The sequence below is a fragment of the Aulonocara sp. 'chitande type north' Nkhata Bay genome, linkage group LG16, assembly GCF_057382095.1.
Source record: "Aulonocara sp. 'chitande type north' Nkhata Bay isolate Kocher_YH1m ecotype deep benthic linkage group LG16, A_spYH_male_GT1.1, whole genome shotgun sequence".
In the NCBI taxonomy this organism is placed as follows: domain Eukaryota; kingdom Metazoa; phylum Chordata; class Actinopteri; order Cichliformes; family Cichlidae; genus Aulonocara; species Aulonocara sp. 'chitande type north' Nkhata Bay.
The window spans coordinates 25,530,889-25,543,721 of record NC_141359.1 but is presented as its reverse complement, the minus strand read 5'-3'; the positions used below and the strand labels follow the sequence as shown (position 1 = coordinate 25,543,721).

Below are 12,833 nucleotides of genomic sequence, written 5' to 3'. Positions count from 1 at the left end.
AACAGTTTTGAACTTACCTGGATGTCACTTCAAACACTCAACATTACTGACACACATACACAAAGTGTTCATTTTTCAGATTAATAGAATAGAATAGAATAGAATAGCCTTTATTGTCATTGTACAGAGTACAACGAAATTGGAGTGCCACTCCCTTGGTGCAAGATTCAATAATAAATCTAAATGTAAAATATAAAAAGTACAATAAAACAATCGCAAGTACTCAAACAATAGTAAGTCTGATATATACAGGATAGCAGCATTAATATAATGACAGTATGAATAGCAGCATAATATAATGGCAGTGACGGTATGGTATAGCTAAGCAGGTTCAATTGTTTTTGTGCTTATTTACTACGGTGATAGCTCTGGGAAAGAAGCTATCCCTGAATCTGTTTGTCCTGGTTTTATGTGATCATACAGTTCCCTGATTGCATGTTGGAATGACTAAGGAATTTCCCATGTGTGCATGCTTGTTTAGTCCATATGTTGCTTGTATACCTGATGAAGGTCAGATGGACTGAAATAAGAAAGTGAGAAAACATGCAGGAGTTCTTGATATTTTTTTTTTTAAACGTTTATCCTGCAATGCACCAGTTACTCATTCGGGTATGCAGAAATTTTGTCACAGATGTTTGTATGGCAGCAAAGTTAAACAGCTCCACAGTATTTGTTAGATACTGGTGTCATTAGGGAGGTATGTCATGCTATATCACTAATTATTCCAGTAGTATTTAACATACTTACTTTGATCAGACTTTGTAGGGGATGTGGGGCTTATCTTCTCTGTGGAGTTGTCACTTCCCTCATCCACAACATAATCAAAATTTAAGATAAACATCATCACCACGCCCTCTTCATTCTTCACTGGGATTATATGAGTGTTACACTGAAAGTCAGACCCTGAAAGAGAAACAAAGAATCAGTGTCAGAGAGTTGAACATACAACGTGCCAGTTAAAAGTCCTTGTGAGAGGACTATAAAGAACTGTAAAAATGACTTACGACACCTTTGGAAAAACAGAGAAGACGTTAATATTAAAGGTCAATGGCTGTATGCCAGAATAGATGAAATAGATGAGATAAAATAAAAACATCCAGAGGTTAGATTGGTTCATGTCTGTATGTTGTTGTTCTTATGCATATATTGCATGCATATTTTAATGAGAAATATATTACATAAAATAACCAAGTTTCAATACGATGGCTGAGACAGCACGATTTAGTGTAACAGATCAAACAAGCAAGACAGATTACAGCCAACACAGAAACTGCAGTGTGCACATAGAAATAATCACTAAAAATATCCGTTGTGTGAGGCAGCGGAGCAGAAAATCCAGCGAGATCACAATTTCTCAACTGCACTGGTTAAAGCTGCGTTAGCAAAATCTACTCTTGCTTGTGGGCATAAGTGCTCACCAATAAAACTCTCTACCCACTGGACTTGAAGCAATAACACAACAGCTACTTACAGTTGGGGGACATATAGTATCAGTGGCCTTTTCTCGTATGAGGAAAAATGTTTGCTCTGAAACTGCTCCAGTTATTATTACATTATAAAAACCAGTAAAAAAAACAGCCCCATTTGAACCTTTTAAAAAAATAAAAATAAAAAATTAACACGTGTAGATATATTCATCATTTTGAACTGAGCTATAAAATCAAATTGTTTCATAGTAAAATTACACCTTTGTCTCTCTGTGTGGATCTGTCCGTCATTTTGTCTGTCTGTTTGTGTTGTGCTCATACTCACAGAGGACACATATTACCAGTGTTCGCTGCAATTTCCTCAGGGCTCACAGACACCCTGCCAGCAGCATTCATTAGCAGTAGACTTGCTGTCTGACTAAATATAACAAGCTTGGTCTGTTTCTACATGCCACAGTTCTCTTGGACAGATTTCAGCATCAGAAACCCCAGAAGTGATGATAATGTAATCTAAATGAAATGGAAAACATTGAAAATGCACCAGCTGGTGTTAGAGAATAGTGGAATTCAGTGTTTCACAGGTACTGAGTGAATTAATGGAGTAAATGGAACAAAACACAGTTACATATGTGATGTGTTACTAAGAGCAGAAGGTGTGCTGTGTGCAATCTCATCTCGTGTAAAGGCTTCCTGGTCATGTTACGTTATAAAGTCGAAAGTGGCGCTTAGAGAGCAGGGCAACCTCGAGTCCTTGCCCAATTTAAATCCCCTGTTCATAAAAAGCACTTTTCCTGCATTTCCCAGAAATCCTTCACCTAATTCTGCATTGTCCTTTCTGTAAAAGGGAGCACTTTGGTATTGACTTTGATCTCTTTGAGTTAACACTGTTCATTTGTTCAGGGAGGGAAAGTAAGTGGATGAGAGTTATTCAGAACTGATTGTCTGATAAACAGAATAAGAGTAAAAAATTGTGAGCTTACAGGATACAAAAACAGTGCAACAAAGTTCACCAGTAAGAAGAAAGGTGGGAAAACTGTAGTCACAGTTCTGATGTGTGTTATGGACATAAAAAAAACAGTTTTTGTTAAGACTCACTTTTAATTATACTCGGATCAAGTATGTAGACCAGTTTGTCAAGTAAAAAGATCCACCCTGGTACAGAGCAGGTGAGTATAAGATAAAGAATATGTAAGGTAGAGTGTAGACTGTTAGTTGTAGTTATTTCAAGATATATCCTAGACAAAGAACAAGGGACAAAGTGGTTTATTAGCATGGACGAATGAAAAAATATGGCCAAGACTTCCTCATTTCTCTTCCTTACTTGAACAGATGTGGATACCATCCTTGCTCTATTGCTCAGCCGTGAATAGACTTCTGTAAATTTTACTTTAAATTTTCATTTAATTTGACAGCTCTAGTAGAGATTAACAGGAAAGAAGACCGAGGAAAGAGAGAAGAGGAATGAAATGGTCAGTTTTCACCCATGTGCTATGTGCCTGAACTATTTAGCCATCAGCTCACCCAGTTAATTTAATCTCTGTCTTTCTGTGTGATTATGTGTTTTTTTTGTCCGCAAACTCTTCCTAGATAATCAAATAAACAAAATTGGCATAAAGGATACATCCAAGGATTTTTATCTATATCAAATATTATGGCATCGTCATATTGCCTAGCAACCACTCACCGACAGCCCAAAATGACCCATTTTAAGCATTTGTGCACCGACAATACCTTCTGTCATTATTTTACAGCAATAATATCTAATTATATCCACAAAAGCTGAATTATACATGTCGAGCAACCACCTCGTAATGGGTTAAGGGAAGATGCTGCCAGCAACTATGTGAAATTGATACACAGTGCTGCAATGAAAACTTCCTTGCGATTACTTTGATCACTATAGCAGATTGGCACAGTTAGCGATAGTTTGCATGGAAGACTACCCCCTTGGTAAGTACTTGGCCAATGTTTGCAGAAAAAGCATCAAGACCACTACAATTGCTAATTGTTAATGTGCTAATGTACAAAGCAATTGCAATGAATGTTTTTGGTGTAGCTGCCTACTTTATTTCACCTAGCAACAGATAATACCCTCTACCAACCACTTGCAAACACTGAATACACCCGAGCTTCCCAGGGGTTTGCCCATTGGTGTCTAGGCCTGTGTGACTGAGGCTAAATATTACCAATTTTTGGCATATGAACACTAACTACCTTTCTTTCTTTCTTTTAAATTTTTTTTATTGTGATAAGCATATCAGTTTGCCGACAGCATGAACAAGGAAAACTACTAGCATGCACTAGTATAAATAAATAAATAAACAAACACCATATGGCTTGCATGGTTAAAGACACATTGTGTTCATTCTGTTAGGCACATTTATATTTACATTATAGCTAATTAACAGAAGAGTGATGTAACTGCATAACTAACCAGCAAAAAATAATTAAATGCTAAGCTTAAATGCTGTAAAATCTAGCCTGAATAATAAGAATAACTAAATATTTATATTAGTAGTAGTTACTACTAATAGCTGATAGTGGAAATAGTGGTGTAGTCTGTTTTTCAGAGAAGGCTCCGTGATCAGCCAGGATGAAACTGTAAATTCAGCAAAAAATATTTCGGGGCTGGGCTTTACCTGACCAGATGGGAAACAATAGTCATGTTTAAAGGCTAAGCCATGGGGGTCCCTTCTCGTCTGGTCTCCTGCTGAATGTCACCTTTACCGAAACGGATGAAAGCAAAGCTTCTTCTAACTCTTGAGTTGAATCAGCACGGACAGTGTGTTACCAAGTTTAATCTCATAATACGCTCTTATTCACGTTTTCATTTTAATTGTTTTGGAACCAAACAAAGGACACAGTGCTTCTTCCTGTTAAACAACAAGCATATTCAGTCAGAAGAACAGGGAGTTCTTGTTTCTCTGACCAAAAAAACCCCAATGGCAGTGTGCCATGTGATCAGTTGAGTTATTTGTTACCAGAAAAAACAGAAGTGTCATTCACAGTTTAAGTCTACTGAAGGTATTTTAGTAAACATTACTGCAGGGGCACAAATCTGAATTAATTGTAATTAAAATTAGTTATAATTTATTTGTAACTAACTGTTACTGTTAAATCATAAATCAATTTAGCAGTTTTTTTAGCTTATCACCAAATTAATATTCTAGAATATCCAACATGTTAATTAAGTGGGGACTTAGACAATAGCAGACCTCAATCAAATCTTATTATCTGAGGATGTGCGCTTGTTATTTAAATGTTACAGTAAAGGCAAGCCATAAAATATGTGAATAAAAATGAAATTCAGATGAAAAGATCCCATTATATGTGACACCACCCCCTGCTGGGTAACAAATTGCCTTGGCAGACATCACTTCACAGCTGAAGTATCATTAGAATAAAACTGCCAGACAATTTTTATGAAGCTAAGGTATTTTTCAAACTCATCAAGAAAGGTTTTCAGATTTCTAACTTAACCTATTTACAAGCATTTATGTTTGGATCACAGAGTTAGGAGAGAGTGAAAGGAAATAACAGAAAAAAACAGTATTAATATATAACAGTAGAGTAAGAAGCTCAGTGACATTAAAAACAAGGTGTACTGAGTATCAAAGCTGTGTGAGCCCCATCAAGTCTTACCGATGTATATGTTTTTATACTTTTCTATTGTCGTGTCTTGGATTAGCATTTTTGCCTTTAGATGCAGTCAGGCGACACTTAAAAATGAGATTATTTCAAGCAGCTGCAACTTTTATCAATCAAATGAAGAATGCATATAGTGCACAAAGTATACATTGCATAAACAAATGCGACAAGTCAGAAACAAAACTGAGGTTTAACACAAAATGAAATTCGTGAAGCCCCTGAGCTGAACATGTCTGCAAATAGTTCAGAGCAAACACTTTTGCTTTAATAAATAAATAATAAAGTGACTGCCTTGTAAAAGCTATAGCCCTTCTGAAAAAAAAAATCAATTCTTTCAAAAGGATTTTGTTAAACTCTATTAGGAGAATCAATAAAATATCATCTTTTTGTCTGTTTACTGATGTTTTATGCAATTAAGGCCTGAGCTTTTACAGGTCCACTCAAGGACAGCCAGAGACTTTTCAAACCCATTGCAGAATTAATGTGTTTTTATGTTTTGTTCACTGTGGTCCTGAATCTGAATCCTCACCTGTCTTGTCTTGTAGCACCTTGGTTCCTGAAGGAACGTTGTTTCGCCTCACTGTGTATTTTTAAACTGTATATGGTTGAAGTGACAATAAAGTTGAACTTGAACTTGAACCTCATTCTCGCTCCCTATTTCAACTCCAAGGCCTTTTTTGTTCCAGCCACTCTGAATTTTGGTTGTGTTCACTCTTCTCTCAACCCAGGCTCCATGTCCCTGACCCTGCACCTCTAAAGAATACTGCCACCACCATGCTTTGCTGGGGGAATAGTATTAGCCAGATGCGAGTTTTCACCAGACAAACTGCTTGCAGTTCTGACTAAATAATTCAATTTTTAGACTTTCACAGTTCTTTAAAAGCAATTTTTTGCAAAAGCCAAGAAGCCTCTCATAGATTTTACTTCTGTCTATCTCTATGTCCTGATTTATGGACTGCTGCCAAAGGGTTGTGCTGCAGGTTTTGTTCTCTCTGCAGAGAGCTTCTGAAGCTTTCTTCAAAATACTGGTGGTATATTCTCTTACCAAAGACCAACGTGCTTGATTACTCAATTTGCCCAAATGACCAGCACTATGAAAGGCCCTTTCAGTTTCACATTTAATTCATTTCACAATTATTTTGTGCCTTGGAACGCTCAAAGCTTTAGAAATTATGAAGGATGCAAACAAGTAAGGGTTTGCACCCTTAATGACCCATGGTAACCATGGCAACTGGATAGCACTGGGACAAGGAAAGCCAATATGTGTGTGTGTGTTGTGTGTGTTTTGTGCAGCCAAGAGTAGATGCACCCTCATGCTCAGCAGACCTCCTGAATAAAGTCGTGGTTAAGCCCTGCCCTGATGTATGCCTCACCAAATGTTATCATGGCAGTGTGCAGAGTGTCTCATGACTTAATTTCTTCCACTAGGTATGTGTAAAATATAATTAAAGTCAATTGAATGCAAATGACTGTAACTTGTCCTGCAGCAAAGGTTCTAAACACACTGATAAAAACATACATTTTGACATTACTGAGTCCAAACAGGTGGGAAAGAAAGCCAATTTGAGTCAGTTAATGAAACTAGTGTATGCAGCCATCCACAGTATATCTACTGATATCAGTATTACATGACTAGAATGCCACTGTAACTGTAAAATACATTACACATTTTGCTCAATACCGAAAGAAGAAAGAAGAAAGCTCCACATGTTTAAGCGTGCCATCTGCGTCCCTGGAAATTGTTAATGTCTGTAGAACTTGGAGTACTCTAGGTGTTAAAAATTGCGAATGTGTCATGCTGCTCAAAAACTGTGGAAATACTTGAATAATTTTGACTTTTTTTGGATAATTTTTATATCACACAATGTACGTCAGTAAAGGCTTTTAGTGTTGATGGAATAATAAGGGTGTTTTATTACTTCTATATATATTTAGTCCATTTTCATTTTCATTTTAAGTCACAGTCCTTTTAAGTGTTTAATGCTTATCAACATATTTAACATCTTTGACAAGCAAACTCTTTTTTTTTTTTTTACTGAATGTGCATTCATTTTGAGATCTTTATATAAACTGTTTTCCCTGTGAGCCAAGAGACGCTATTTACACCTGCTTGAAAGACTGGACACTGTATTAAGACTAGCTCCCTATACATGATGGAAATTTCATTACTGTAGATTCTGTTTCCATCATCAATTATTAAAACATTGCTGCTTAATCAAGTGATCCTTTCAACACAATTGGAATGATGAGCAACAAAGAAAAAAAAGCTGTGGTGCAACTTTAAGATGTCTTAAAGACGCATAAATGCACATAGCTGTGTTCATATTTGTACACAGTAGTGTTTATTAAGGATTCATATTCTCTTATGTAAGTTGATCTGCTTTGGGAAGAAGCATGAGTAACATTGTTGAATGCAGATTTTTCTATTTGTATCCTTCCAACCATGTTCTACACAACTGTACTGTAGCTTTTAAACACAGCCCCACAACTACTAGTGAGTCTTGTATAATGAAATCTGACATGTTCCTCTTTTAGGGCTATTCTGCTTAAGCCAATATACAACATTACTGGGGCATAGCCCATCAGGACTGGTGTATGTAGAGAGAGGCCATGCAAGCTAACCCGTTGTTTAGAGTCCTTAGACCCTGTGGCAATATCTCGCCTCAATGAGAGCGCTGTAAGCTACATAGACTGGCCTAATTTCATCTTCAATCAGTGTCTTCAGAGCCATCAGGGATAACTAGCAGCTCCAGCACACGCCGTACTGAATTTATATTTATTAGTTGGTGAGATTTTGCTTTGTGATCTTTTAATTATGTTTAATTTGGTACAGATGCTGGCAGGTTAAATGAACTGAAGGGTATATAATGTAGGTTAACGTACGGTAGCTAATTAGGAGAAAAATACAGATGGTATAGAGAGGAACATTGGATTTCACACTCCACTACAAGAATCTCATCCATCCATCCATCCATCTTCATCCGCTTATCCGAGGTCGGGTCGCGGGGGTAGCAGCCTAAGCAAAGAGGTCCAGACCTCCCTCTCCCCAGCCACCTCCTCCAGCTTGTCCGGGGGAATACCAAGGCGTTCCCAGGCCAGCCGAGAGATATAATCTCTCCAGCGTGTCCTGGGTCTGCCCCGGGGCCTCCTCCCGGTGGGACATGCCTGGAACACCTCGCCCAGGAGGCGCCCAGGGGGCATCCTTGCCAGATGCCCGAACCACCACAAGAATCTCATGACATTAAAAATAGTCCATGATTTACTACTGCTATCTAATGCAAATATTGTTAGGGTTATGTCAGTAACTATCACTATCAATTTCCAGTTATTAATTAAGCTTATCTCGATTTGTTGAGTTTGAAAGGAGCTCGTGCTACAGCATGTTTTAACAAACATTTTACCGGACTTGAAATCATCTGCTTGCACGGGCTGAAAATAACCAGATGTAGAAAACCTTATCTGCTTCACCTCATACTACGAGACACCAAAGAAGGCTTGCGTGATGAAAAATGGATGTGCTATTTTAGAGAGAAGTCATCCAAGTGTCTCGCAGCACACCTTATGTACTGTAGGCACTCCCTGTCCCCTCACTCCCCTGCCACTAAACCCTCAGCAGGGGTACATGGCCCTGCAGTCCCCTTGGTGGCGTGCCACCTATGAAACTCTGCACCCAAGCATACCACATGTCCCACATCATTCAGCATGGTTAGCTAAGCTGCTGCTGTTATGTCGCCATTATCCATTTAACTTCTCTCTGCTCCATGGTGTCAGCTTCCTTTTGTTAATACTCATTCAGGTACAAAGTATTATTACACCCTGTGGAATTGGATAGCTCTACAAAGCCTTCAGGGGAAAGCATTTATCTCATTGATTATGTATCATAGCTGGTGTAACACAGCACATGTGGTATCTCTTCTAACAGCACGTCATGCTTCTTCACATAGAGGGAAGCACAAAAATTAGAAGCAAATGGTCTGGTGCAAAAGGCCTTTGCTGTGCTCCCATGGTTGCTATTGTTCCCCTACTTTTAATTTCTAAGCATTCACATAAGCTGCTTAACTTTTGCTTTTTAAGTGAAAAGAGAAATAAAGCTTTGTTGCTCCTGATGTCGCACAGCTTCCTCAAATCCAAACCTTACTTTCTTACCGCAGTTATTGGTGGAAGGGGAAAACAAACTACACCTGCCTCACTTCAGTTCCTTCAACCTCTGGCATTTTAGGCACACATCAAAAATCAACCAATACTTGGAGAAAAATATGCATGAAAAAGGGGAGAAACAGAACATTGGTAACCTGCCGATGCTGAGACTGGTTTATTTCATAATTTCATAACAGTGTGTGCTCGGGCTTTAATACAAAGGATTAACTGATTTGCATTAGGACTGATAACTTCAAATGCAGTTTGGAGACATGAAATGCAACCACTTTCTGCCCATCAACTTCAATTTGTCAGCTGTCTTGAATCAATAGGGCTACTTCTCTCAAGGATGGCATGAATCTTTTATTCCCTTAAAGCAGGCGAATGGTGTCCTCCATACCCGTGTAATGCATCTACTCTGAAAGCTGCTCATTCCCAGTCACTGCACTGTCAGCCCTGACATCTTTATTCATGAGCACACATGCTAACTATAAATTCCTCTGAGGAGTATTAAGAGTTATGTTTTGGATTCGTAATGCACACTAGGGAGGATTGTGATAGGACTGGGACAAACGATTACGTTGGAAGGTTTTCAGACTCTCATCCACAATGCTTTAAGCATTGAATGCTCACGACTTTTAGAACAGAGTGCAGAACAAGCATGCAATATGGGAAGATGGGAACCTAAATGAAGTTTCTTTAAAATCCTGTTTGCCATACACCAAGCACTTCCAGTTAGACCCTAGAGTTTGATGTGAAATTGTCTTGCAGGTTTCTGCAACAATCTATTTAACAGTGCAGCAGCTGGATCATGATTAGCAAAAAAAACCCCAAAACATGCCTGATGGTTACTGATGGAAGATTAAGCATGTATCTATGGCACAGAATCTAATTAAACTCATGATTAAAAATTAGGCTCCTAGGATTAAATAAAATATTAACACTTTTCTTCTATTTTAGAATCCACATATATAAAACTGCTGTTTGCCCATGATTTAAAGTGATCAAATGCTAAAGAATATTAGTGCAAAGCAACAATGTCTCACCAGAAGAGGTCTCACATGGCACAAACACGGGTGCTAAATGAAAACAATAAAGCATGATCAAAATGTGCAGCTCCACAAGAGTAGTACCTTTGGGATTAACTGTGTACAGATATGTCACGCTGACCATAAAAAAAAAGCCTCATGTGAGAGCATGGCAGGAGGTGGTCAATCTGCGGATTTATGTCACTGAGTGGTAACGTCGTATTAAATCTCTCGGACTCAGGATTGCTGTCTCTCAGTACACCATTCATAATAGGACTGGCCAAAAATGAATGACAAAAGTCTACCGCTTAAGGGAGAGCATTTTCACTGCAAGCAAATCTGTACAGCAATTTTATAGGTCAATGGACTGATCCACTGTCTACTGAAACAACTGAAAACCTTTGGTACAAACCACCGCATCAATAAATGCACCATAGAGATTCAAACACACAATCAGTGTATTTTACTATATTTGAAATTTGTAAAGTAGACAAAGAATTTACTGCAAGGTAAGATTCAAAAGACAAAACATAAACTTTACAGCTGCTGATGTCAAAGACCTGTGTCCTACAAATTCACCTGCAGAGCTGCTTTGTGTAGTGCATTATTTGAGATGTAAGACTAACAATATTACAGAAACACTGTTTTTATTTGAAAAAAACAAAACAATAAACACAATCCAATAATATTAAAAAACAACAACATTCCTGTTGTATTATATGATCAGAATATTTTTTGTTTCTCGTAAGAACACGTTTCATAAATCTCTAATAACCATCATCTAGTTATTTTTTGCAGAACACATGAAATAACACCAGCATAAACTTTTAGGAAGATCTAATTTTAGACTAGACTAGCCTTGCTGTTTTCCTCTGTCTGAGGTACTGTGGACATGCACCTCTGGTTGGTTAGTGACCAACTGACTGACACAACATGAAATGAGGAGAACTCCAGGTGCTCTCCAGACACCTCTCAGCTTACGGGCATGCTGTGCCAGCCCCCTTCTGTTTTACCAGATCAGTTACTTACCATCCTTGCGGTAGTAGGTGATCTCCACCTTGCGCTCCTCAGACCCAAACACTGCCTGTGTCACCTGGTTGATGGCCTCTTTGTCAGTGAGGTCACCATGGAGGAAGTCACACGTGCATGGCTTCTGCATGATGTCTGATCTTGAGAAGCCTGTCATCTCACAGAAGCCATCATTGCAGTAGATGATTGCACAGTTCTCCACCCTGGCGTTAGCTATCACAAATTTCCGGTCTGTATGAAAGAGGGGAACAAATATATATGATCTGATGTGATCTCAGTGTAAACCATGGCTCACATATATTAACAGTCAGCAATCAAGTGAAGTGCATGGCAACTACTAAACAAACCGAGTCTATATAATAATAATAACAATAATAATAATAATAATAATAATAAAACAAGAATCTAACATTTCAGTTTTATCCTTTTGTTTAAGAAATATCTTAACATAAAGTTACACACACACACACACACACACACACACACACACACACACGTATATACATATCTTATTCTGTCAATAACGTTTACTTTGTGCTATTTCTTCATCTGGTAGCAGAATTTGTACATCAACAAAATACTTACTCTGTCCCTCGAATTTCCGAATTATTATTCCAAGGAATGTGTTCTGTGGTGCAACGTGACCTCTTCTTATAGGCATATTTAGACAAGGAATATCCCGAGATCTTCAGTAAAAAGTGCCTCCACAGTAAATCCCCAAGTTGCAAAGGTTCGCTGTTTATGGGGTTTCTTTTACCAAATTCGCTACACGCAAACACTCTTTCCACTTTAAATTACCTTTCTACTTTACCGTAGAGTTATTTATCCCGCTTGTATGACTGAGCATCTAAATGGCTCATCTCCGAAACGCGCGGAATCGGGGAGGATTGCTTGAGTTAGGTTTAGTTCGCAAAGCATTTCGCGTTGAGGTTGGGTGCGATCCTGACGTCCTCTGTCGCGGTGTGTTGAGCGCACACAGCGGACAGTGGTTAATATGCCAAGGGGAATGACGTTGCTCTCAGGGGGCTTAGCCCGCGTATGGATAAGTCCCAGCCTTGCGGAGCAACAATGAGCATTGCTGGAATACACTACAGTATGTGCTTACATACTGCCTTGTGTGTATGGGTGCGTGCGTGCGTGTGTGTTTGTGGTTGAGGGGGAGGGGGGTCCACATAATGACAGGAGAGTTTTTAGTGGAGGGTGATAGTTAACAGCAGTTTGATAAAAATTGAAACGCACACATATTAACACTGGCAACTGACATGCTGTTTTGAACTCTTAAATAACCGTTTATACATGTTTGATACTCTAGACTGCTGTAATGTTTGCTGTCCAACATCTACTTAGCGCTTTTTTCCACTTCACCGATTTGAATATGTAAGCTAACTCAGCGACCGCTGATTAATGAATTAATGTTCCTTAGCATTTGCAAACATTTCAAAAAGAGTCTAACCGCTTGTGAAATATGTTTATGTGCTTTGTTGAGCAGCCCACTAATTAACATATATCATTACTTTTTATAACACATGCGACATTTTAACCCGAGGCTATCTACTGTACTGTC

General features: G+C 38.4%; 1 protein-coding gene across 1 annotated transcript in view; it reads right to left on the bottom strand.

Annotated features, from left to right (window-relative positions):
- Positions 1 to 12,274, bottom strand: part of kcnh7b (potassium channel, voltage gated eag related subfamily H, member 7b) — a 42,505-nt gene extending 30,231 nt beyond the window's left edge. Inside the window, exons 1-3 of the mRNA XM_086265870.1 lie at positions 11,855 to 12,274; positions 11,270 to 11,500; positions 748 to 903 (exon numbers count right to left, since the gene is read on the bottom strand). Coding sequence (XP_086121996.1) covers positions 748 to 903; positions 11,270 to 11,500; positions 11,855 to 11,930 — 463 coding nt within the window. The 5' untranslated portion in view covers positions 11,931 to 12,274. The remainder of the gene's footprint in view (positions 1 to 747; positions 904 to 11,269; positions 11,501 to 11,854) is intronic.
- Between the last annotated feature and the right edge of the window lie 559 nt (positions 12,275 to 12,833).